Source organism: Grammomys surdaster, unplaced genomic scaffold, assembly GCF_004785775.1.
Source record: "Grammomys surdaster isolate TR1022 unplaced genomic scaffold, NIH_TR_1.0 125876, whole genome shotgun sequence".
Taxonomy (NCBI): Eukaryota; Metazoa; Chordata; class Mammalia; order Rodentia; family Muridae; genus Grammomys; species Grammomys surdaster.
The window spans coordinates 1-26,102 of NW_021620701.1; the positions used below are offsets into that span (position 1 = coordinate 1).

Sequence of the window (26,102 nt, forward strand, 5' to 3'; positions counted from 1 at the left end):
ATCCGGGTGAAGAGTCCAGAGAAGATGCTGAGAGGAGGCAAAGCAAGGTACCAAGAAGAGGAGGCCAGGCTGGAGTCCTTTGAGCACTGGCCATTTTATGCCCATGGGACATCACCACGTGTACTGTCAGCAGCTGGCTTTTTCTTTACAGGTAAGTGGATTCCATTTTGTGAGGTGTTTCTGTGGCATTTAAAATTTAGGTTTCAGATCGATCTAAAATGGCGACTGTGGAACCGGAAACCACCCCTACCACTAATCCCCCACCTGCGGAAGAGGAAAAACCAGAGTCTAATCAGGAGGTTGCTAACCCAGAGCACTATATTAAACACTCTTTACAGAACAGGTGGGTACTCTGGTTTTTAAAAAATGATAAAAGCAAAACATGGCAAGCAAACCCTCTATTGATTTCTAAGTTTGATACTGTTGAAGACTTTTGGGCTCTATACAAGCATATCCAGTTGTCTAGTAATTTAATGCCTGGCTGTGACTACTCACTTTTTAAGGATGGTATTGAGCCTATGTGGGAAGATGAGAAAAACAAGCCAGGAGGACGGTGGCTAATTACATTGAACAAGCAGCAGAGACGAAGTGACCTCGATCGCTTTTGGCTAGAGACACTGCTGTGCCTCATTGGAGAATCTTTTGATGACTACAGTGACGATGTGTGTGTGTGGAGCTGTTGTCAGTGTTAGAGCTAAGGGTGATAAGATAGCGATACGGACTACTGAGTGTGAGAACAGAGACACAGTCACACACATAGGGAGGGTTTACAAGGAAAGGTTAGGACTTCCTCTGAAGATAGTGATTGGTTATCAGTCCCATGCAGACACAGCCACGAAAAGCGGCTCCACCACTAAAAATAGGTTTGTTGTTTAAGAAGACACCTTCTGAATATTCTCACAGGAGACTGCGTCACGCAATCGAGATTGGGAGCAGAACCAAAGCCTCATCAGAGTGGACTGCACTGAAGTTGATTCCATCCAAGTGTTGCTAAGATATAAGAGAAGTCTCATTCGCCTTTATCTTGTACTTCTGTGTTCATTCTCCTCTCTCACTCCCAGTTTTTGCTAGTGTGTCCACTATCCCAATCAAAGAATTACAGTATACATCACCCCGGAAGCGCAGATGTGTTCCTGGCCTGCTCTGTAACAGCCGGTTAGAATGACCATGACACACACATTTGCCTTTCCACAGTATTTGAGAAAGAACTTGCGTTTCTATTAGCTTAGCAGGAAAAGATCTGGTTTTGTTCCACTCCACGCAGGAGTGGATTTTGCTGGTGTGAGAGTCTGAGTACAACTTTCTAGCAACCTTCTGTTTCCTTTCACAGCATTCTCCTTGCTGTCCTCTTGCTGATGGCTGGTAGATTTTAATTTATTTGCTTCCCTCCTTGATAACATTAGTGATTCTGATTTCAGTTTTTCATTTGTTTTGCTTTTGTTTTTTTCCTCATGTAACATTGGTGAAGGATCCAGGAATATGACAGAAAGGTGGAATAAACATTAAATTTGTGCGTTCTTTGGTAATTTTTTTGTTTTTTGTAACTTCAAAGCTTTGCTACAAATTTATGCATTTCATTCAAATCAGTGATCTATGTCTGTGTGATCCCTAAACATAATTGTGGACTATAAAAATGTAACACCATAATTACATTCCTAACTAGAATTAGTATGTCTGCTTTTGTATCTTTATGCTGTACTTTAACACTTTGTATTACTTAGGTTATTTTGCTTTGGTTACAATGGCTCAAGTAGAAAAGCCGTCCCATCTATATTAAGACAGTGTACAAAACTGTAAATAAAATGTGTACAGTGAATTGTCTTTAAAAAAATAAAATTTAGGTTTCATTTTGTGGGCAATATTTTGTTAATGAACCCTCATTGATGAACTGTGTTATATCATACATAAGATGAGTTGCATTGAATTTCAAGTGTAACAATTTTGCTTCTGTTTTAATATATTTACTGTAGCATTATTAATTTGCTATTTATTTGAACATACACACACACACACACATGCAGACATATTTGCTTGTGTATACGTAAAATGTTATTTTTATTCCTTAAATGTACCATCAGTGGGCTGAGGGTATAGCTGAGTGCTAAGGCACTTCTGTAGCCCCTAGAAAGAACAGGCATGCTGGAGTCTGTCTTGTTCTGACAGTATGATCAGCTCCAAGACACAGTTGGTGCCATTGCTAGACAGTCAATCCCTTTCCTGCATCTGTAGGTAAGAGGGACACTGTGCAGTGTTTGTCCTGTGGTGGATGCTTGGGAAACTGGGAAGAAGGAGATGATCCCTGGAAGGAGCATGCCAAGTGGTTCCCCAAGTAAGTGGATAAAGGTTTGTTTGTTTTTTTTAACAAATCAAAATAACTCTAGAGACAAAAGAGCCACATTGTTGGAGTGCTCCCTTGAATCCTTGCTCTTTCTCTTATCCAATATGAGATCACCCTAGAATTTTTCACGTGAGGAAAGTGACAAGTTTGATTCCAGGCAGTTCCTTTTTTCTTCTATTTTAAAAGTTATTTTGCTTTTAGTTTAAATATACTTGTGCGTGTGTACATGTGTGTACTGCAGGTTGACCCAACGTGTCTTCTTTATCACTCTCAGGGATCACTGAACCAGAACTCATAGATTGGCTAAACTAGCTGGCCAGTGAGCCCTACGACTGTCCAAGGACTAGGGTTAGAGAAGTGTGTGATCATACTCCACCTTTAAGTAGATTCTGGGATTCAAACTCCAGAACCTCATGCTTGTGCTGAGGCACTTTCTCCACTAAGCCATCTATTAATTATTCCAAATACTAAGATGCATTGTCAAGCAGCAGTTGTGTGACTTATCCTAACTAATAAATGAGTTAGTCTGCACAGGGCTGGAAATGGTGTATAAATGAAAGAAAGCAAGAACAGTTAAGGCATTGCAAGTAGTATCACATACTGCAGAATATGCACCAAATTCAAAAGCTTGCTCAGTGCAGTGGCACTCACCTGCAATTCCAGCAAAAGGAAGGTGGACACTAGAGAGTTAAGAGTTCAAAGTCACTCTCTGTTAAAAGGTGAGAGTATCAGGTAGGTTCTAGGCTGCCCACAACATAGTGCCACAAGAGAACAGAGGTTTTGTTTCAGAGTTACATCCACAGAGAAGAAGGAGGAGGGGTGAGGGGGTTGGGGGTTCCTGGGTGGGTGGGGGATGGGGTAAGGGGACAACATAGGAAATGTAAATAAAACATCCAATAAAAATTAAAAAAAAAAAGAAAGAAAGAAATGTTGAGGTGGGAATGATGGCACATGCCTGTAATCCCGGGTCTGTGGAGGTAGATGCAAGAGGATAAAAAACTGAAGGTTTTTAGTTTTGTTATTTAAAGAGCCCAAGGTGAGCCTGTGCCACGTAGAATCCTATCCCAAAAGAAAAAAAAAAGACATTGAAATGTTTTTAAAGCAAGTTGATTTATTATAATATTTTTAAAAAGAATTGATAACCCCAATTCACTGTAGTCCACCCCATGTTCTGTGTCCTGCATGGGTTACATTCAGGCACACTGTAGTGCAGGGAAATATATGAAAAATGTAGCCAGGATCCCAGGATGCCACAGAAACGGAGTGGAAGCCTTTGAGAATATTTGAGTTATGTGATAGAGTTCATCCCCTCATGAGAATATAAGAAAAAGGCTGGTCTTCCCTCCATTGAAAAGAAAGTTCTCATCCCCTTACCACAGCATTAGAAAGGACATAAGTATCAGTTAGAGGAATATTGTTTAATCTTAAAAGTAGCTTTAGGGACTGGAGAGATGGCTTAGCAGTTAAGAAGAATACTGATTGCTCTTCTAAAGGTCCTGAGTTCAATTCCCAGCAACCATATGATGGCTCACAACCATCTGTAATGGAATCTGATGCCCTCTTCTGGTGTGTCTGAAGATAGCTACACTGTATTCTTACACATAAAATAAATAAACTTTTAAAAAATTGCTTTGTTTTTATGGAAAAGGAATGCATTTCAAGATGATATTCAACATATTTTATAAAAAATGAAAACCAATAGATTAATATGTTACTTTAAAAATTTTCATGACATTTTTGTTTCATAGGTGAATTATGGTACAACTAATCTTCACATTGATCCATTTTCTGTCCTTGATTGTGATCTGACCATGGGTACCAGGGTTAGCCCCCCTCAGATGAATCAAAATGACAAAATATGGTTTAGGGAAACTGACAGCAGAGAGCCATAGTATAGGCTTGTACTACTGCTGAGGCTGATGTAGGAAGATTGCTTTAGCCCAGGCAACACAGGGATACCTCATTTAAATAAAAACAAAAGTAATCTGAAGATTCAAGTTTAAAAAGCTACATGTGCTGTCATTAATATAAATAAATTGTTCTATCAGAACACTTGTAATTCTCATGTGTAAGGTGAGTTTTTTAAATTTTAATACCATAAGTTTGATCATGCTTCCCCCCCTCCTCCAAGTCCTCCCAGATCTTCCCCATTTCCTACTCAGTCAAGGTCATGTTCTTTCTTTTTCTATTTCAACACCCTCCCTAACAAACACACTTGAAAATCAAAATAATCTGCCGGGCGGTGGTGGCTCATGCCTTTAATCCCAGCACTTGGGAGGCAGAGGCAGGCGGATTTCTAAGTTCGAGGCCAGCCTGGTCTACAGAGTGAGTTCCAGGACAGCCAGGGCTGCACAGAGAAACACTGTCTCAAAAAAAAAACAAAAAAAATCAAAGCAATCAAAAAACAGTAAAATAAATAAATAAATAAAGAAACAAACAAACAAAGAGAGGAAGAGAGAGAGAAAGAAAGAAAGAAAGAAAGAAAGAAAGAAAGAAAGAAAGAAAGAAAAGCATACAAAAATAATGTGGAGTTTGTTTTGTGTTGGCCAACTATTCCTGGGCATACGGCCTGTGCTGGAGTGCATTGTTATACCCAGTGACGTGCCACTGGAGAAATAAATCTTCCCTTTATCAATAGGTATCAGTTGGAAATAGTTCTTGGCTAGGCGTGGGGAACCTGTGTCTACATCCACTTCTCACTGCTAGGGGTCCATCTGGCTTGGACCTGCTCAGGTCTTGTGAAGGCTATTGGAGCAAGATTTTTGTTTTGTTTTGATTTGTTTTTATACAGTTTTAGTGATATATAAAGTCCAATAGCTCAATAGGTTTTATCAAATGTTCATTGCAATGTGAAACATCTCTATTTATAGGGATATATTTTAATTATATTTTTAATTATAGATGTGAATTTCTTCAAAGTAAGAAATCCTCAGAGGAAATTGCCCAGTATATTCAAGGCTATGAGGGATTTGTTCACCTAAAGGTAATTTACACCATCCATTTTTTTCCAATAGTATATGTTCTTTATCTAATAATGTCTGAATTGTCAGGGTGAGGGGTTTTGTTTGTTTTGTTTTCCAATGGATTCTGTGTCTTTCTCCCTTTTTCTTGCATCTGGTTGGGCGAAAGGAAAGCAAAAATGTTGTTGTCTTATTAAGCTGGAACTACCTAGACTTGGTTTTCAAGGCTTGCTGTGAGTGGCTTCTGCCTCCTTTATCTTCCTTCTGACTGGGGCCACTCCTCTAGCATCCTTCTGAAGTCTCCATCTGGATGGCAGACTCAGTCCTCCGTGGTACCTGGCAGAGGCAGGACACTCAGGATGCCTCTTGAAGCTGGGTATTTAGACTCAAACTAGTGAGGACATCCTAGTGGTGGGCAGAGGGAAACACAGCCCAAACTGAAGCCAAGGAGACTGCATTGGCTGACTGACTCAGAAGCAGCATCTGCAGACAGCAGGGGCTGAAAGTTTGGGTGCAGTTTTGTCAGAGGGAGAGTTGCTCAATGGGAGAGGCCCTTCTGAGGTGAGCCCCCTTCCTGTGTCTCAGTTCTTCATGAGTCAAATACATGTGTGTGTGTAACTGCAGTTCTGTTGTTGAGCTGGGTGTCTGGTAAGAGTGGCCCTGAGAAAGTTTCCATTTCAGTGATGTTTGGAACTGCATAAACATTCCCCAAATCAATAAAAGTCAAACCAAAGTTAAAAGACTGCTTTGCTGAAGTTCTGCTGTTCTATTGAAACCTGGCTTCAGTGGGGGAACTTCTTCAGTTGCAGCTCACAGATAGGTGCATAATTTATAAGTTAATCACTTGATAACAAAATTTCTTTCTTAAGGGAGAACATTTTGTGAATTCCTGGGTCAGAAGAGAATTATCTATGGTATCAGGTAATACCTCAGACACATTCCAAACACTGATTGTTTCTCTTTCTTTTGTGTTCTCTCTCTCTCTCTCTCTCTCTCTCTCTCTCTCTCTCTCTCTCTCTGTATGTCACATGTATTCAAGTGCTTTTGGAAGTCAGACAAGGGGATCAGGTCCCTTGGAGATGGAGTAACAGGCATTTGTGTACTGTCTGGTGTGGATGCTGGGAACTTAACTCCAGACCTCTGGAAGATCAGTCTGTGCTCTTAACCACTGAGCCATCTCTCCAGCCCTTCTTTAAAACTTATCTTCATAAGTGATTTCCTTATAGTGGAATGACTTTGTTTTGTTTTTGTTGTTACTTTATGAACAGGAGAGATGGTTCAGTGGTTAATGCACTTGCTGCTCTTGCAAAGGACTCAGGTTCAGTTCCCAGCATCCTCTGGCAACTCACAATGCTGCAAGTCCAGTTTTAGAGGACCCAGTGTTTTCCTCTGACCTGCGTGTCCACTGCACATGTGTGGTGCAGTCAAACATGTAGACAAAAATAAAGGTATTTTTAAAAGTAAATTAAAAAATATACACTCATTTACTCATTATTATATGTGTATGTCCATGGGTCCTGTGTGTGAGTGTGTGAAAGTCAGAGGATAACTTATAGGAGTTGGTTCTCTTCTTCCTTGACAGAATTAATCAAAAGATTATTAGGTTTAGTGGCAAGCATCTATACTGTGGAGCTGTTCATTAAGTGGCTTAGATTTTAGCCTAGGTAAACATTACTATGTAGTGTTGGTGCTGCAATGGATGCTTCCCTTCAAACAACTAAAAGTTTGAATAAAATGTTTTGGAAGCAATTCTTAGGGTCACTCTTATCCCAGTTATTGAGTTTGGCCTCAAACTCAAATGAACCTTGAACTTTTCTTCCTCCTGCTGAGAGCTGAGATGGAGCTTCACAGATGGTGGGAATGGAGCCAAGGCGATTAGGAGAGCATGCTACCTATTGAGCTACATCTTCAGTCCTCAAAGGCATTCTTAAATGGCTTGATAAACTGTTAAGAAATTAAGGAATATTTGAAATAAAATGAGGTGACACGTCTGAGGATCTTACTGGCTTGCAAGGTCTTCTGGTTCTGTTCTAGCACCAATGGAAAACAAAACCTTAGTGTTAGAAATTTAGGTCAGTAGAGCATCTACACAGCAGGTCAGACAGGCTCTGAGTTCAAGCTTAGCAGAGATCAGGGACATGGGGACAAGGGAGAGTGGGCAGTATGGAAACAATCATAATAACAGTAAGAATTCTATGACAGACTGAGTAGGATTGCTCACCCCTGTAATCACTGTTCTTGGACGGAGGCACTTATGACCAGGTTGGATTATGATATTGGGTTAGAGGCCAGTATGGGTTAGTGCTAGTACAGAGGTCCATGCTGTATTCTCAGCACTAAGAAAGTTGAGGCAGAAATATCAAAAGTTGAAGGATAGCTTACTACCCAGCAAATCATTGTGACCCCCCCTCCCAAATAAACTTGGGGTTGAAGGGATGTCTCAGATATTAAGAGTATTTGTTGTTCATGCAGAGGACTTAAGTTCATTTCAAAGTGTCTACATAGTAACAGCTTACAACAATCTATAACTCCATCACCAGGGGATCTGACATCCTCTCTGGCCACCTGAGGCCCTAGGCACACATACGGCACACATACATACATATAAGCAAAACACTCACACATACATATGTACTTCAGCATATGCACAAGTGTGCACACACACACATACATATATTCACATACAGATAGTATCCTGGCTGGGACCACCATTTTTCAGTACCTTGCTAAAATAAGAAACACAAAGGGAAAAAGGAGAAGCAGCCAGTGTTTGTTTTCTAGGTCTTTGGAAGGCAGAGCTGTTTCTTTGGCCCCATATGCAAGGGTCTACAAGAAGGGTTATATTGTAGACATAGGGAATGGGTTCTTCTTCCAGGATGCTCATGAATCTTACCATAGCAAAACTGGTAGAGCCTAAAGGTTACCCAGCATGCTCTTGCCATTGTCAAACAATCAAGTTCAGGGCAATCCCTGGGCAGAGACTGATTGAGTGCATTGAGCATATATTAGGAACTCTAAAAGTCAGGGCTGGGGCATTGAGTGCAGAGTGCTTGTCTTGCAAACACAAGGCTTTGCATTCTGTCTCCAGAATGCATGTGACAACAGCAAGGTATCATTGTTGTACATTTGTGATCCCAAGCTGGGGAGGCAGAGACATGGATCCTGGGCTTTCACAACCTAGCCTGGGAAGTGAGACACCCTCCCTAACAACCAGGGAGAAACAGTGAAGGATGTCCTCCGACTTTTCAGAATGAGGTCATTTCCCCTGTGGCTTGCTTAAAAACAATGGTTTTGATGGCTTGATCTTTGAGATGACCACCTTGGGGGCAGGGTCTCCATTAGACTTTCTAGCTCATCCTACCGTCTGGACACTGGTTCCTGCATTTCCCATGCTGTAAGGACTTGAAAATTACGTTGCCTTACCTTGTTCTCACAAGTATGAGTCCATACATGCACATGCACCGTCATACACATAAACACACACAGAATAGTAAGTCCAGAGACAGCTTCCTGAAATAGGTAAAGAGATCAGGTAAAGACGGAAGCCAAAGAAAGAATGAAGTGCTAGCCTGCTCCAACCAGAGAGCACCCTGTGAGCACTAAGGAAAACTGTAGAACCTAGTCCCTATGACCTTCTGGCTTAATAGAGGTTAAACCTAAAATAAAATACAGGTTTTCAGACTGTAAAAATCTTTTTTGTTGTTAATTAAATTCAAATGTAGCTTTCTCTGTGCTGAAGAAATACTTAAAGCAAAAAGGAAAACAATGGTCACCTAGGGTTAAGGGTGAATACAAACAAGGTTTAAACTTGAGAAACTTGTGAGAACAAGGTAAGGGCAACGTAATTTTCAAGTCCTTACAGCATGGGAAATGCAGGAACCAGTGTCCAGACTGTGGGATGAGCTAGAAAGTCTAATGGAGACCCTGCCCCCAAGGTGGTCATCTCAAAGACCAAGCCATCAAAACCATTGTTTTTAAGCAAGCCACAAGGGAAATGACCTCATTTTGGAAACAAGAACCATCTCTTGATTTTGTTATATCCCAATGCTACATGATTAAGGTACAGTCTGAAGTTACATTTTAACATACTGAGATCACACACAGAAATGAAAAGAATGAATTCATGGAGTAATCCATTCTTTGCCACTTTGATCCTTCAGTTCTGACTGGGTCACTCTTGTATCTTTTCCTCCTTTCTGCTTTTCTAACCACTTGAAGTTATTTTGAGGCAAACACAGGTCATGAGATCATTCAACCTATGGGAACACACACACACACACACACACACACACACGCACGCACGCACGCACGCACGCACGCACGCACAGCTAACTTAAACTTTAATGTCAAAGCCTGCTGGTCTCACTTGCATCCTTTTTCCCAAGCTTACTGCAATGACAGTGTCTTTGCTAATGAAGAACTAAGGATGGACACGTTTAAGGACTGGCCCCAAGAATCACCTGTGGCTGTTAAAGCTCTGGTCAAAGCAGGCCTTTTCTACACAGGTGAGTCAGATTTTTTTTTCTTAATGTTTATGTGTGTGCGTGTTTGCCTGCACGTAAGTATGTGTGCCACATGCCCTCATGGTGTCTTCAGAAGCCAGACAGTGTGTTGGATCCTGGGACTGGAGTTACAATTGGCTGTGAGCCATCATGTGGATGCTGGAACCAAACCTGTCTCCTTTGCTAGACCAGCACCTGCTATCATGTTGAGCATCTCTTTAGGGTCAGATTTAGTGTGGACCACATATTCGAATCCTCTTACATTTTTCTGTATTCTTCATCATTTGTCATAGATCTCTTTGGGGCTTGTAAGACATTCAGTTTCCCATAGCTCCCACAGTATTCAGATGCTGAACCTGGGGATTCTGCAGACACTTCATCCAACAGACATACTCCACTGGAACAGATGATCTTCTTATCACATGGTCTTAGTGCTTGTCTCCTCTTGCCAGCCTTCCTCAAGTCTCACGGATGACATGTGTCTATTTCAAGTTAAACATATTGGACAATAATGTGAGGAGAGACAAGTGATTCTTTATAATCTAGCTTATATAGACTCCTAAATTTGTTCTGCCCCAGACCAACTATGAGTATATTCTGATATACTCAGTAAGAAATTGCTTTTCAGTTGCCTATGTCTGTGAATGTCCAGTAAGTCATTAGTGACCAGAATAGACAGAAATTTCTGCTCTCATAGAACTCCTATTCCAGATTCTGATGGCGAATCATTTAGGGCGATGGGTTTATCGAAGCACACACTGCATAGGAACATTCAGTGACTATTGTTGACTACCCCAATGAAGGACCAAGTGTCCTGTGTGAACTGTTGCCTCCTGCATGACTTGCCCACACAATCTAACTGGAGATGAAAGTAGGATTATAGTAGAAAATCTGGAGCTGTCGTCTTGTGATTTGGACAATGTACGTGCTGTTGAACTGACCCCATTCCCTTTTCTAGGCACAAAGGACATCGTCCGGTGTTTTTCCTGTGGAGGATGTATGGAGAAGTGGGCGGAAGGGGATGACCCAATGGAAGATCACACCAAGTTTTTTCCCAAGTGAGCAAAATGACATCTCTCGATTGTGAACGTGCTTCAACTGTTATTTCCTCACTGTCCACGTCTTACCTGTGGATGGTCTCTGCCCACCCTTCTGTTCCCTCTGTGAAGGACACATCCTTATCTCTTTGTCCCTTGCCTCCCATGACGCCATCTGTGACCAGCTTTTTTCTCTTCATAGTTACATCTTGGTTTAGGTTGGGTCAATTTACAGACTCTTAAAGACAGGGTCTCTCTATATCCCAGATTGTCATAGAAATGGTATCTAGCCCAGATAGGACTTGAATCCATGATCCTCCTGCCTCAGCCACCCAAGTGCTGGCATTTCAGAGGGGCCACCATGTCTGGAATTTCCATGCCTTTCTGATTCTTTTGATTACCAACTAGTCTTCCTCTTCCCCTCCCTCTGGAATGCTTTACTGTTTTCTCTTTCTGCTGTCTGAGACGTCCCAAGTGCTGTTCTTTCTCCAGTGCTGGGGACGGAAGCACTGACTTGGGCATGCTAGGCAGTCCCTTTCTATTGAGTTACTCTCGCCCCCTTTTTTTTGCCCTTCTTCAAGGCTATTTTCATTTCTCTTCTACACACAAGACAACTCTAGAAATGTTCAACTGCAGAATGAAATTTGTTGTTTTTACTTAGTAATTAGAATCTTCAAAGATAAATATTAATATATGCAGATTGAAAAATGTGTATTTCTGAGCACAGTGGTCTCTACATGGAATCCTAGCTCTCTGAAACAAGAAGGAAGAAAACCAGTTTTCTTTTATATTAAATGCTTTAATATTAATCATCTTAAAATCAATCTATTTTAAAGTCTAGTACTTGTAATTAAGAAGTAAGGGACTTTTTCTATGATATCTGTTGGACGGTGTAAAAATCTGCAACAGTGTTGTTGCCTGCAATCTCTTTTCAGCTCTACAGAAGTGTTCTGTATGCATCCAATGCTTACCTAAAATTGTTGTAAACGGACGTAAGTCTAATTTCTGAACTTTAAAATTAAAGTTTTAAATGATTATCTGGTATTGAGGTAGAATGGTAATAGTATCCCAAATGATGAAAAATATTCTTTTAAAATGTCTTATTAGTGTACATTATTTATGTACAGTAATGACATTTTCATATATGTATGTTATGACCTTTGCATATATATGTATGTCTTAGGATTGTACTGCTGTGAACAGACACCAGGACCAAGGCAACTATTGTTAGGATCACATTTAATTGGGGCTGGCTTACAGGTTCAGAAGATCAGTCTAGTATCATCAAGGTGAGAGCATGACAGGGTTCAAGCAAGCATGAGGCTGAAAGAACAGAGAGTTTCACCTCATGTTCCGAAGGCAGCTTAGAGAAGACTGGCTTCCAGGTAGCTGGGACGAAGGTCTTAAAGTCCACACCCACAGTGAGCCACCTACTCCAACACGGGCACACCTCCTAATAGGGCTACTCTCTGGGCCAAGCATATACAAACCATCACAATGTATACATAATATGACATATATACATATATTACAGCCTATTACAATCATGTTCCCCACCATCCTCCCATTACCCTCTCTTATCTGCCTCTAGATGCCCTTGGTCCCTTTTCTTCCAAATCACGTTTCAGACTAGCCAAGGGCTACATAACAAGGCTTACCCTCAACATTCATAATACACGCATACATACATACACACATACATACATAAATACATACATACATAACTAAATAATGAAATATTTCCATTTTCAACCCTCCCTTTTAGTAGTAGTATGTAGGAAATTGTTGAGAACATAGGGACCTTCCACTTAATCCCTGGGATGATAAACTGGGAGGCAATCTAGTTGTATTTAAAACTTGGTCTAGAATCTTTCAATGGAGATTTGTTTTAATTACAAACCAGCATGCTGTTATGAGTAACTAATGCACTTACACATCTGGTTTAAAGGACAGTAACAATAAAGGGCCTATGAGGCCAGGCTATGGAAGTGGAAAGCTGCCACAGGAACCTCACAAGCAGTTCTTTGGCTAGTTCTCTCTGGCATCACCAGTAGTGGAACTCAGCAACGTTTTGTAAGGCAAACCAATACATGCAGTCTTTAGCAAAGAATAGCGAGATGGAGCAAACCAAGCCAATGCTCACTGTCATCTCCTGCTGTCTGTGGGGTCATATTTATATTCCTTTATCATGGTCCTTTCACATGTTTGCAATATCCAAACATTTTTTCTCCTGTGTCTGCTTCAGGAATACATTCCTTCAAGTGTTTGCTTTGGCAAGACATCCTTTCACCTGTGTGCCCCAGCAAAACATCATTTGACATTAACTGACTTTCCAAACAAACCAGAAGTTTCCACTTCACCCTGGTGATCTCCATGTCTCTGCTTCCACAGTGTTGGTTACTTTTTTTATTCTTTAAGCTCCTCTTAGCTGGGTTCATGAACAGACAATAACTCTGTCCTCATCCCAATGCATTCCCCGAATATTCTTACCATTACTTTGCAAACCACATTCATTATGTTATTGAAAGCCACAGACTGAATATTTACAGAGTGCAGCATTGACAGGATCACTGAAAATGTTAGCTTCTACTTCATTCGTGACCCTGAAAATTCATGTTTTCTGAAAAGCTAATGAAAACACTTAAGTACACAGAACTATTTTATAACTTTTCTCTCCTCTGCACAGCTGTGTATTTCTTCAAACCCTGAAGTCCTCTGCAGAAGTGAGTCCAGCCCTTCAGAGCCACTGTGCACTTCCAGAAGCCAAGGTAATGCACACTGCCCTCTTCTGACTCAGCAGCACATGATCGTGTGGCTGAACACTATTGTGAACAGCAGTTACCAATTGTAAATGTATCATACTTAAGGAAATTCTACAAGTATCTAAGGAGTGTTATCAAGTGTAGACAGGAACTTCACAGTGAATGAGGACAACCCAATCTCTAGCTCCATGATACATACAGTCTAGCCCTTCTCCTGTAAGAAGTCTATTGGTGAAATTCTTTCAGCTTTATTCCTGATAAACATCTAGGTTCCCTGGACCCCATCTGCAATCTCTGGAGGGCAGTGGGCTTGACTTCTTGCTTCTTTTGAGATGTGCAAGGCAAGTTTGATTTTGTTTGGTTGAAATTTTGTTTGGGACAGGTTCTCCCTGTGTAGCTCAGGCTGACTTTGAACTTGCTATGATCAAATTCCAGACTGTCTGGGAATTTGTAATCCTCCTGCTTCGACCTTCTAAATTCTGGGATTATGGGTGTGTACCACAATTCCTATTTGATTTTGTTCTTTACTGCAGTTGAGGAAATCAAACAAGGTCTTGTGCATGCTAGGCAAGGGATCCATGACTGAGCTACCTCCCTGGCCTGCAGGTATATGCCTTTAAGGAAAGCAAATGGACAGCAAAATCATGAACTCAGACAACAGTCTAAGCTGTACATGTTTATCTTATATATAATCTATCAGTCCATTGGTGACATAAGTCACCTCATATTGTCAAAATGATAGGATCATTATGCTGGATCTCATCCCACAGAACTGGGAACAAAGCTGGGCATGGGTCTCAAGCTGGCCCAGTTATCGCTTGGCTCCTCCCTCAATTTCTGCTCCATCTCTACCCCTGCACATGTGTATGCAGGACAAACTGTAGGTTGGAGGTTTTGTGGCTGGTTAGGTGTCCCAATCCCTCCATTGGATGTCTTGCCTGGTTACCAAAGGAGACCAGTTCAGACTCCATATCTCCCACTGCTAGGAGTCTTAGCTAGGGTACCCTCAGAGATTCTTGGGAGTTTCTGTTGCCCTTGATTCCATTGTCTCTAGCAAGACTGTCTTCCTCAGTCTTTCCCCCACTTGATCCCTCCTGTTCTGCTCCAACCCCTCCCTTGTCCATCCCCCTCCCCACTGGCCCACAATGTTTGTTATGTTTCCCTTCTCTTGTGATTCCCATGACCCCACTTGAGCTCTCCTTGATATTTAGTTTCTGTGGGTCTGTGGATTGTAGAAGGGTTACCTTTTCTTTATGGGTAATACTACATACCATGTTTGTCCTTCTGGGTCTGGATTACGTCACCCAGGATGATCTTTTCTAGTTCCTTCCATTTGCCTGAAAGTTTCTTTCTTCCTTCCTTCCTTCCTTCCTTCCTTCCTTCCTTCCTTCCTTCCTTCCTTCCTTTCTCTCTCTCTCTCTCTCTCTCTTTCTTTCTTTCTTTCTTTCTTTCTTTTTGTAAAAAATTTTTTATTGGATTTTGTTTTTACATTTCATATGTTATCCCCTTACCCCATCCCCCACCCACCCAGGAACCCCCTATCCCCTCACCCCTCCTCCTGCTTCTCTGCAGATGTACCCCTACCTACCCCCCACTCCCACCTCCCCACCTTCAATTTCCCACCCACTGGAGCGTCCAGCCTCCATGAGACCAAGTATCTCTTCTCCCACCTATGCCCGACAGGGCCCTCCACCCTTACATATACAGCTGAAGCCAAGGATCCCTCCCTAAGTGCTCCCAGGCTGGTGGTTTAGACCCTGGGAGCTGTGGTTGGTTGGTATTGCTGCTCTCCTCATGGGGCCGCAAACCCCTCAGCTCCAACAGTCTTCACTCTAACTCCTCCATTGAGAACCCCATGATCAGTTCAATGGCTAGCTGTGAGCATCTGCCTCTGAATATGTCAGACTCTTGCCTGCAAGTTTCTTGATGTCTTTGTTTTTAATAGCTGAGTAGTATTCCATTGTGTAAATGTACCACATTTTCTTTATCTGTTTTTCCATCGGGGGATAGCTAGGTTATTTCCAGTTTCTGGCTATTATGAATAAAGCTGCTTTGAACATGGTTGATCAAGCATCCTAATGACAGGATGGAGCATCTTTGGGCATATGCCTAGGAGTGGTATAGCTGGGTCTTGAAGTAGATCTATTTCTAATTTTCTGAGAAACTGTCAAATTGATTTTCCAAGTGAATGTACAAGTTTGCATTCACACTAGTAATGGCAAAGTACTCCCCCTTTTTCCATATCCTCACAAGCATGACCTGTAACTTGAATTTTTGATCTCAAGAGGTTGAATCTCAGAGTTGTCTTAATTTGCATTTCCCTGATATCTAAGAATATTGAACATTTCCTTAAGTGCTTCCATACCTCTAGAGATTTCTCTGTTGAAATTTCTCTGTACTCCCTTTTTAAATTGATTGATTTGGTTTGTTGGTGTCTAGTTTCCTGAGTTGTTTATATATTTTAGATACTAGCTTTTTTTTTCAAATGTGGATTTGACATTGTAAGTGCAGAGGATGATGCTAAGCCACTAGACATTCCCCTAATAGACACAAGCTCTTCAGCTCTGAATAAAACTAGGTGTGGCTAGATGTTTGGAGTCCCAGAAAAGAAAAAAAAAGAAGGGTACTAAAGCCAGGGGTGTGTGGAGGCTCATTTCAGTTGGGAAAGGGAGAGAGGAGGATGAAGTGTTACCCTTGGCTACATAGGGATTTCTAGACCAGCCTACACTACATGATACTCTCTCTCTTAAAAAGTGTGTGTAATAATCCTTCTGCATCTATCCCAGTGTCCGACTTAAACATGTAAGGAGACTTAAACTAATGACTAAGGGTAGAGGCAGTGTTTAATGGTCTTTCAGGACTATTCTTGTTCTATATGCTACAATTTTGAATACTCACATAGTGCTCCCCACAGAGAGGACACATATACAGGGCATGTACTATCTAGGTACACACTCTTGCAGATGTGTGAGGTTAACTCTTTAATGTGTGGATCACTCTTGCTTCAATCAGCATCGAGTATAGGCTGTTTTGAGAAGATGTTGGTCCTCAATGATAATATAGTGCCCGATCTTGATTTAAGACCCAGTTTTGATGTAATAAAGGATTTATCTTTTAAAGGAAACCACAAGTGAAAGCAACCATGAGGATCCAGTAGCAGTTCATTCTACTGTGGCGGGTAAGAACTGGAAAGGAGAGTGGGATTATGGGTTTATGTACATAGGATTTGAAAGGAAAGAGTATAATTGTCGAGGCAGATACTAGAGAGGAGAGCATTGAGATGAAGGGAACTGTGGATGAGAGAGTGAGCATCCCTGTGGCTTCCTGTGAGTGAATGCAGGACTAATAACAGAGTCCTTGTGTCAGATCCAAACCAGCCAACATTAAAGGAACCGCACAGCAAGCTGGTCTCTTGAGGGCCTAGATAAGAAACTAGGGTGACATAGTATTCTTAAGAATATTGCTAGACCCTCAACCTAGAACTGACCTTAATACATGCATGTAATCAAAATGTTATAAAAGCATAAAGTAGGAGGGGGGATGGGATGGGGGTTCTAGGGAGGGGAAATGGGGAAAGGGGATGACATCTGTATTGTAAATAAATAAAATATCCAATAAAAAAGAAACAAAAAAAGAAACAAAAAAAACTATAACTGGAAACTTTATTTTATTTTGATAGTTGGCAACGGGAAAAGTTAATAGTTCAAATTAAGCAAAGCACACTATGAGCTCCGGGTAAATTAATAAAACTGGATCATGATGACATCACTGTAGCTTATGAGATGGGAGACACTGTATGATGTCAAGTTTTAGCAACTCCCAATTAGTGGTGTTTTTTTAACAAGACCTTTCTATGTAAGCTGAGATTGTGAGAATAAGGCATATCTAAAGTGAGGCTGTCTCCTGAGAACCAGAAGTATAAGATCCACCAATAAGATTTCTATTGGCTCAAGCCAAGAGAGTGATTAAAAAAAAGAATACTGCCTAATCCCCCAGGTCAAGGACTAGGTTTGGACATCATTCTAATGGTGTGGAAAGGTCTGGGAGGACCTCAAAGTGGAGGTCATGGACACTGGAGGAAAAGCCATCCATAGTTGAGAGGCAGGACAATGTAGCATAGCCTAAAAGTTGAGAGGTTTAAACGCATTTCCCACTTGGTGTCCCACCCCTAGCAGATGTTGCTCCAAGTGAAGCCCAGGAGCTTGATCCTGCATCTAGCTTTGTGTCTGTTCTCTGTAGAGATCAGGATCAGAGTGAGGCTCAAGGACTTGGATATGCATCCAATGAGGCCTATCTTCCCTCCACAGACTTGTCTCCAAGCGAAGCTCAGTGGTTTCAAGAGGCCAGGAGTCTGAGTGAGCAGCTGAGAGGCGCCTACACAAAAGCCACTTTCCGCCACATGAACCTGCCAGAGGTGTGTTCGAGCCTCGGCACTGACCACTTGCTCAGCTGCGATGTGTCCATCATTTCAAAGCACATCAGCCGGCCAGTGCAAGGGGCCATGACCATCCCCGAGGTCTTCACCAATCTCAGCTCTGTCACGTGTGTGGAAGGGGAAACTGGCAGTGGAAAGACAACCTTCCTGAAGAGAATAGCTTTTCTCTGGGCATCAGGATGCTGTCCCCTGTTGAACAGGTTCCAGCTGGTCTTCTACCTCTCCCTTAGTTCTATCAGACCAGACCAGGAACTGGCCAACATCATCTGTGGCCAACTCTTAGAGGCAGGAGGAAGCATTAGTGAAGTGTGCCTGAGCAGCAGCATCCAGCAGTTACAACACCAGGTGCTGTTCCTGTTGGATGACTTCAGAGGGCTGACCTCACTCCCCCAAGCCCTGGACACACTGATTACAAAGAACTACTTGTCACGGACCTGCTTATTGATTGCTGTGCATACAAACAGGGTCAGGGACATCCGCCCATACCTAGATACAAGTCTGGAGATCAAAGAGTTTCCCTTCTATAATACTATCTCTGTGTTACGAAAAATTTTCTCCCATAATATAACACGTCTGCTAGAGTTTATGATTTATTTTGGAATGAATGAAGATTTACAGGGAATCCACAAGACTCCCCTCTTTGTGGCAGCAGTCTGTACTGAGTGGATTCAAAATCCATCTGACCAGCCCTTTCAGGATGTGACACTTTTCAAGTCCTACATGCAATACCTGTCCTTAAAGCACAAAGTGACAGCTGAGCCTTTCCAGGCCACTGTGTCCTCATGTGGGCAGCTGGCCTTGACAGGGCTTTTCTCTTTGTGCTTTGAGTTCAACAGTGATGACCTGGCAGAGGCAGGAGTTGATGAAGACGAGGAGCTCACCACCTACTTCATGAGCAAATTCACTGCCCAGAGACTGAGACCCGTTTACCGGTTTTTAAGTCCTCTGTTCCAAGAGTTTCTTGCTGCCGTGAGGCTGACTGAACTCCTGGGTTCAGATAGGCAGGAAGACCAAAGCCTGGGACTCTATTATTTGAGGCAAATTAACTCACCCTTGAAGGCTATGACCACCTACAACAATTTTTTGAAGTATATCTCCAGACATCCTTCATCAAAGGCAGGACCACCGGTTGTATCTCATTTGCTTCAGTTGGTGGATAAGAAAGACTTGCTGGATACCATGTCTGAAATTGAGGAATATGTAAATAACCCTCCAGAAACTTCCCGGATAACACAGGCAATTAAGGAACTGTGGCAGGTATCTCCTGAATCTTTCTCTTCATTAGTTTCAGAAAAATTATTGAGCATTGCTCTATACTTTGCTTATGAAAGCAACACGGTTGATGGATGCTCTCCATTGATTTTGCAATTCCTTCGAGGGAGAACACTGGCTTTGAAAGTACTGAATTTACAGTACTTTTGGGACCACCCAGAAAGCCTGTTGCTTTTGAAAAGTATAGAAGTCTCCATAAATGGAAATAAAATGCCAACTGCTGTAGATTACTCAGTCATGGAAAAATGTTATGAAACATTACAGCCACCAACTATAGATCAAGACTATGCACCTGCCTTTGAAAAAATGAAGGAATGGGCAAAAAATTTGTCTAAAAATGAAGAGAACATAAGGAGTTTTATGAAAAACCAACCCCTGGATCCACCCAAAGTAAGCTCTGGCTATTGGAAACTGTCCCCCAAGCCGTACAAGATTCCTAGACTGGAAGTTGGCGTGGCCTACATGGGTCCAGCAGACCAAGCTCTGCTCCAGGTCCTAATGGAAGTCTTCTCAGCTTCAGAGAGTATTGAGTTCCATTTATTCAACAGCAGTGGCTTTCTTGAAAGTGTCCGCCCAGCTCTGGAGCTGAATAAGACCTCTGTCACCAAGTGCTCCATGTCCAAGATGGAGCTCAGCAGAGCAGAACAGGAGCTGCTTCTCAGCCTGCCTGCCCTGCAGTCTCTTGAGGTCTCAGGGACAAACCAGTTACCAGGTATCATTTTATTTTCAAAATCTGGATTTCCTTCTTTATTCTATTAGATTTATACTGTGAGCTTTGGATTAGGCCTAGAGGTGGGTTATGGCTCAGATGAACATAGTGAGCCTGAGCTGGTATGAAAAGTGTACATTCTGGTATAAGCTTTGTGTTGGGGGGTTATTATTATTATTTTGGTTTTTCGAGACAGGGTTTCTCTGTGTAGCCCTGGCTGTCCTGGAACTCACTTTGTAGACCAGGCTGGCCTCGAACTCAGAAACCTCCCTCTTCCTTCCAAGTGCTAGGATTAAAGGTGTGCGCAACCACCACCTGGCTGAGTTGTGGGGTTATAATATGGGGATTGTTGCAGTGGTTGTCAAATGGAGAATATCAGTCAAACTTGCCCAGAAGGGCCTGGAGAAGGATGAGTAGGACCTGGATGTATAGAGAGGTTTCATTTGCTGTGAGAGTATTCTGAAGGTTTGGGCAGGTGGGGAGGCAGGGTAGATCATGGAGAAGCTTACTGGTAGGTAGTGACACAGGCAGAGGAGGCTAGACTAGGACCAGGCATTGGATGTGGGACCAAGGCTAGATCTAGGGGCCTGGGGATGGGTGAGTAAATGGGCAGATGGCAGACTTATCTGGAAAGACCTTGGAAGGGGATATGCAGGTTTGCAGGAGAGGTTCTGAGTTACATTTTTATATAAGTCTGAGGTAGGAGTTGAAATATATCCTTTTGCATGTGCAAAACCAGTTGTTTTCAGTTGCCATGCTGTTGGTTGTGGAGATGTCTTATTTACTTTTGTGAGTCTAGAGACCAGCATAGTGCTTCCTCTACAGCCTCTGATCAGCAGATGCTGCAACCGGCAGTATCTTCATGGATGTGTTTCCTAAACAGATGTTAGGATATCTGAGGTGTTTCATCTGGGAAGTATGACTATGGCTGAAGATCACAGCACCTTGAGAACTTGCACTTGGGGCTCTTGGGTGATGGGAACTGTGTGCTACTTTCCAGATCAGCTCTTCCCTAACTTGGACAAGTTCCTGGGCCTGAAAGAACTGTGTGTGAGACTAGATGGCAAACAGGATGTGCTCTCAGTGCTTCCTGGAGAGTTCCCAAGCCTCCCTCACATGGAGAAGTTATCCATCCAAACCTCCACGAAGTCTGACCTCTCCAAACTAGGTAAGGATGGTGCTTGAATCCCCAGTTTGACTGTCAGCTGGAAAAGCTACTTGGCTAGTAATTGTTAGAACCAATAAATCACCCCTGGGGACTAACAGCATAAACTGTGTACATGGGAAGGAGTGGGATAAGTGCACTTAAGACTTAAGAAGGCAGAGATTTATTTGTAACCCAAGTCTTTAACATGCCAGGAACTGTTGTGAGTACTTTATGGAGACTAGCTCTCTCCTCATACCCACTGTGTGAGAGAAGGCGTAAGAATTATTGCTGATTGTCAACTGGGGAAACTGAGTTCATCGACTGCTTAGGTCTATCCAGCTATGAAAATGTATCTTGAAACAGAAGATCTGACTGCACAGCCTGAGCTGTCCACTCCTAACCCTTCCTCTTCACAGCAGTGTGAGGAATTCTCTTCTTGTTCTGCTGATTTAATCCCACATGCAGATCTGCCTGCTCAGGGAGAAGGAATCTGCCTGGGAGCAGTGGAAGTATGGCAGCTCCGAAGGGAAAAGCTTCCCCTACAAAAGTTCTGCTCCAGCAGCCTGGAAATTTCCCCAATGCAAGTGTTGCAGCTGTGCTTCTTTGGGGGAAGTTTCCCCAGAGAAAACGTTGCTCAGGCAAAAGTGTTACAGCTCTGCTCTGAAAGGCATCCTGGCGATCTGGAGCCAAGAAATACCACAAAGTCACAGGTCACAACAAACCTCACACAAGAGATTTATTGAGAGGGAAAACCCCATGAGAGTGGCTGGCTCTACTCAGATGAGAAGCATTGGAGAACTGGGCAGAACAGAGTAAATATAGCATTTTTTGGTGGTAGGGGAGACTGAACTTTTCAAGGAGGCTGGGGATTGGAGGGATTGTGTGGCCTGATCACTGGGCCAAGCTCAGGGATTGGTACATTTCTTTTCTTTTAGGCGTGGCCTGGCCATTTTTCTGCCTTGAGGGTTTACAAAGTTTACAAAACTAGTCCATGGCTTTTGAGTTGGCATGAATAGCTAAGCAATAGCTAGAGCTTTCTATCCTTTCTTCTCCAACCCAGTCTCAGGTTGACAAACAGCTGTGTAGCAAACTTCAAAAAACATGTATTTAGCAAAATAACTAAACACCATCAGTTCCTTAATTTTAAAAAACACTGAACACTGAAGAAATGTAAACCTGGAACAGTATGGAAGATTGCATGCCAAAAAGTTACTAGAGAGGGGTATGGTGGCTAATACTTGTAATCCCCTAATTTGAGAGGTTTAGACAGGAGGACTGTCACAACATCAAAGCCAGCCTGGCTCTGAAAATGTAGTTATTTCCAGGCTAGTCTGAGATACAGTATGAGACCCTGCCTGAAAAGAAACAAAGGCAAGGAAACAAAAATATTTTGTAGATAGGTGAAATGGATCACCAGGTAAAAGTACTTACCAAGCCTGACAATTCCACTGCCACAGATCTATATGGTTGAAGGAAATAGCAAGTTCTCCCAATTTGCCCCTCACCCTCCATATGTGTTGTGACATATGGATAATCCCCCCCCCCCACACACACCATGCACATAGACAAAATAAGTTTACACATTTTTTATTGTGATTCAGAGTTGTCCTTCCTTTTATGTTACTCTGCCCAGAATTCCCAATGTGTCTGTCTAGTTTAAGAGTCCTTGTTATTCCATTTTTTTTCTCCACTCAGAAACTAGGCCATAAACCATTTTCTATCCATCCTAAGTGTAAGGTATTTTGCTTCTGGAGCTGATCTGCCTGCCTGGTTTGCTCTGAGACAATAAGCTGCTGTCTCCTGTTTAGCATCTCATAGTAAAACAGCAGGAGGCTAGGTAAAGCAGCTTTTGTTCTATCTCAGCAGGGGCTTCAGCAGCTTTAAGTCTCAGGAAGAAAGGAGGAGGGAGGCCTGTCTCTTCTTTCAGAGCTAGTAAGACTTCCAGAGTGCTTGATCACATGTTATGAACATTCACTAAAAGTTTGTACATAAATTCAAGTCATAAATTTAATAAGAAGGTTTATAACAAAAAATGTGTACATGCATACCCACTAGGAGTAATTATATGGCTAAACATTCATCAATTGTTCCTAGCTTACAGGTTCATAGAAAATTAAAAATCGTAACTAAGCTGTCTTTAAAGTTTTTTTTATAGATAAACCAAGTCCACATTTTATCTCCTATCTTTGCACCTGTGGTATATATCTTCTTATGACCTTTGGCTAATGGTATTTATAATCCCTTGGAATATACTCTAAATTTTATAAGTCTGTTATCTCAGAAGATGTTAAGCAGTTCTTTTATTAAGGAGTTTGAATACCTTTGTCTGCAATGCCATTCTGAAAGCATGGTGACCCTAGCATACTAGTAGTTTCTGTAGAATAATTGCTCTTTGTTTTTGCATACTGAGTCTGGAGACTTCATTCAGTGATTTTAGAACTCTTATCCAGTGTGCACAGAGTTGTTACAATGCTGACACTGAAGGTGAAATACAGGAATAGAAATCTGATTCAGAGAGGGCCAGAAACTTGTCCTAGGTCATCTGCTCACTAGTCAGTTGCAGAAACCGAGCACAAGCCCAATGTAGTCTCACATCTAGATACTGCATCACTGACTGTTTAATCAGTATGGCTGCATCTCATGGATTGAGGAACTTTGACAGGAATTTGTGGCCATCTCTAATTTCTGAACATCCTTAATCTTTTCCAGTTAAATTGATTCAGAATTCTCCAAATCTCCATGTTTTCCATCTGAAATGTGATTTCCTTTTGAATTGTGATTCTCTTATGGCTGTGCTTGCTTCCTGCAAGAAACTCAGAGAGATCGAATTTTCTGGACAATGCTTTAAAGCCATGCCCTTTGGTAAGAACTCTACACCTTTGACTTCAGATTCTCCTGTGCACAGTCATTAAATACTTGAGAATCAAATGCCACTGATGTTATGGGAACTGTGAGAACACCTGATCCTCAGTGAGGCTCTCACAAGAATGAATGAGGTACAGTTAGTAAACTACAGTTTACACATAAAGTAAGAGGCTCTCACAAGAATGAATGAGCTACAGTTAGTAAACTACAGTTTACACATAAAGTACAGTTTATATGTTTCATTTGCAGAGTCATGTCCTTTACTTAGTCATAGTGATTCACTAAGTCAATATTATAACATGTTTTACCATTTTTGATATTCTCTGTGTCATAGGAATGTATCTGAACTAATTCAATTTTATTTTCCCTTTCCTAGTCAACATTTTGACAAATTTTGTTTCTCTGAAGATACTGAATCTTAAAGATCAACATTTCCCAGATAAAGAAACATCAGAAAAGTTTGGTAAGTTTATAAAACAGTGTTTCTTAATTTAAACTTTTTCCTCCTTCCCTCCCCCATCCTTCTCCTGTAAACCTACAACAAAGCAAGCTGTGTACAGTTCTCCCTTGACATCTATGACAGTTGAGTCTAGGGCCTGCTGCTATTGTAACCATTAGAAGATCCTTTATGATATAAAATGGTTCAGTAAAGTTTGCCTCTGACCCCACACATCTGCCATATACTTTAACCTGTCTCTTTATTGCCTACAATGCCTAATGTAATGTACATGTTATGTAAACAAGTGCTACACTGTGTTTAAAAATGGAGCCTATGGTTGGTGGAATGTGCCCAAACAGAGGGTCATGCACTTAAGTTCAATATTCAGAAATGATTATGAAACCCACTGCGATGTTGCACACCTTTAATCCCTGATCTCCATAGGAAGAGGCAATAGAATCTCTGAGTTTGAGGCCAGCATAGTGTACAAATAAAGCTCAAGAAATGCCATGGCTAACCAGGAATCCCCATCTCCAAAGACCAAAGCACATGAAAAAAAAAAAGGGAGATAGAAAGAAGAAAAAGAAAAAAAGGGAAGGAATGATTGTAAAAATAATGAGTTTCCTGGGAAGCACTATCAAGTTAAAAACAGTGAGGAGACAATGGCAGTATAGGGTGCAGAGTGGCATCTCCACAGTTTTTCTCAGAGTGTACAGTGCATAAGGAGATCTGGACTTTCTCCTTGTTTCTTTCTCTTGTCTTTATACTACGACTCCTGTGTGTGTGTGTGTGTGTGTGTGTGTGTGTGTGTGTGTGTGTGTGTGAATCAGAGGACAACAGGTGGAAATCAGCTCCCTTTTTTCCATGTGGACTTCTGGAATCTAACTCAGGTCCTCAGGCATGGCTGCGGATGCCTTTACCCCTGAGCTGTCTCACCTGCTCTGACCTATAAACACAGAGAGTTCCAAATATGTTTATAGTCCTGCAAATCTCTAGCCACACAGACACAAGTTCCTCAGTGCAATCACCTGAGAGTCTAGAAAGCATGTTGGTGGTAATGAACACAAGTGCTCAGATGTTCATGCTTATTAAGTTTGGAAACAGTTTTCTATACATACAACTGGTGTGATTTCTTTGAGTGAGAAGTAGGTCATTCATGAAAGATGACCTAAAGGCTGAGATTGACAACACATGCCTATGATCGTGGGAGGATGAGGCAGGAGGATGGACTTCTAGCCATTCTGACTATGGGCTGAGACTATCTCAAAACTGCCAAGACAAACAGGCCAACCAGTTAACTCAATTTAACGGCACCTTTGTGCATACTAATATAACCACTGTCGACTGTTCTTACTGAGGTTGATTTTATATCTGACTTGCTGGTTTGAACAGATGTGGCAAGAACAAGATCCAGAGCTGAGTTCTCATGATTGGCACAGTAGAGCTGTCAGCACCAGGGTTTTCTTTGCTTTCAGATGAGTGAGAAGGCAAAAAACAAGATTCTGTCTCTCTGTCTCTCTCTGTCTCTCTCTCTCTGTCTCTGTCTCTGTCTCTCTCTCTGTCTCTCTCTCTCTGTCTCTGTCTCTGTCTCTCTCTCTCTCTCTCTCTCTCTCTCTCTCTCTCTCTCTCTCTCTCT

General features: G+C 41.9%; 1 protein-coding gene and 1 pseudogene across 1 annotated transcript in view; both read left to right on the forward strand.

Moving 5' to 3' along the window:
- Positions 1-3: 3 nt before the first annotated feature.
- The window catches only part of LOC114641075 (baculoviral IAP repeat-containing protein 1a), a gene marked incomplete at its 5' end in the record, with an annotated part of 41,205 nt that continues 15,106 nt past the window's right edge, over positions 4-26,102 (forward strand). The window contains 12 exons of the mRNA XM_028790200.1: positions 4-151; positions 2,230-2,329; positions 5,240-5,321; positions 6,168-6,219; positions 9,684-9,803; positions 10,759-10,858; positions 13,524-13,605; positions 16,720-16,777; positions 17,907-20,018; positions 21,016-21,183; positions 23,872-24,024; positions 24,404-24,490. Of these exons, the coding sequence (XP_028646033.1) occupies positions 4-151; positions 2,230-2,329; positions 5,240-5,321; positions 6,168-6,219; positions 9,684-9,803; positions 10,759-10,858; positions 13,524-13,605; positions 16,720-16,777; positions 17,907-20,018; positions 21,016-21,183; positions 23,872-24,024; positions 24,404-24,490 (3,262 nt within the window). The remainder of the gene's footprint in view (positions 152-2,229; positions 2,330-5,239; positions 5,322-6,167; positions 6,220-9,683; positions 9,804-10,758; positions 10,859-13,523; positions 13,606-16,719; positions 16,778-17,906; positions 20,019-21,015; positions 21,184-23,871; positions 24,025-24,403; positions 24,491-26,102) is intronic.
- LOC114641077 lies at positions 35-876 on the forward strand (annotated as a pseudogene).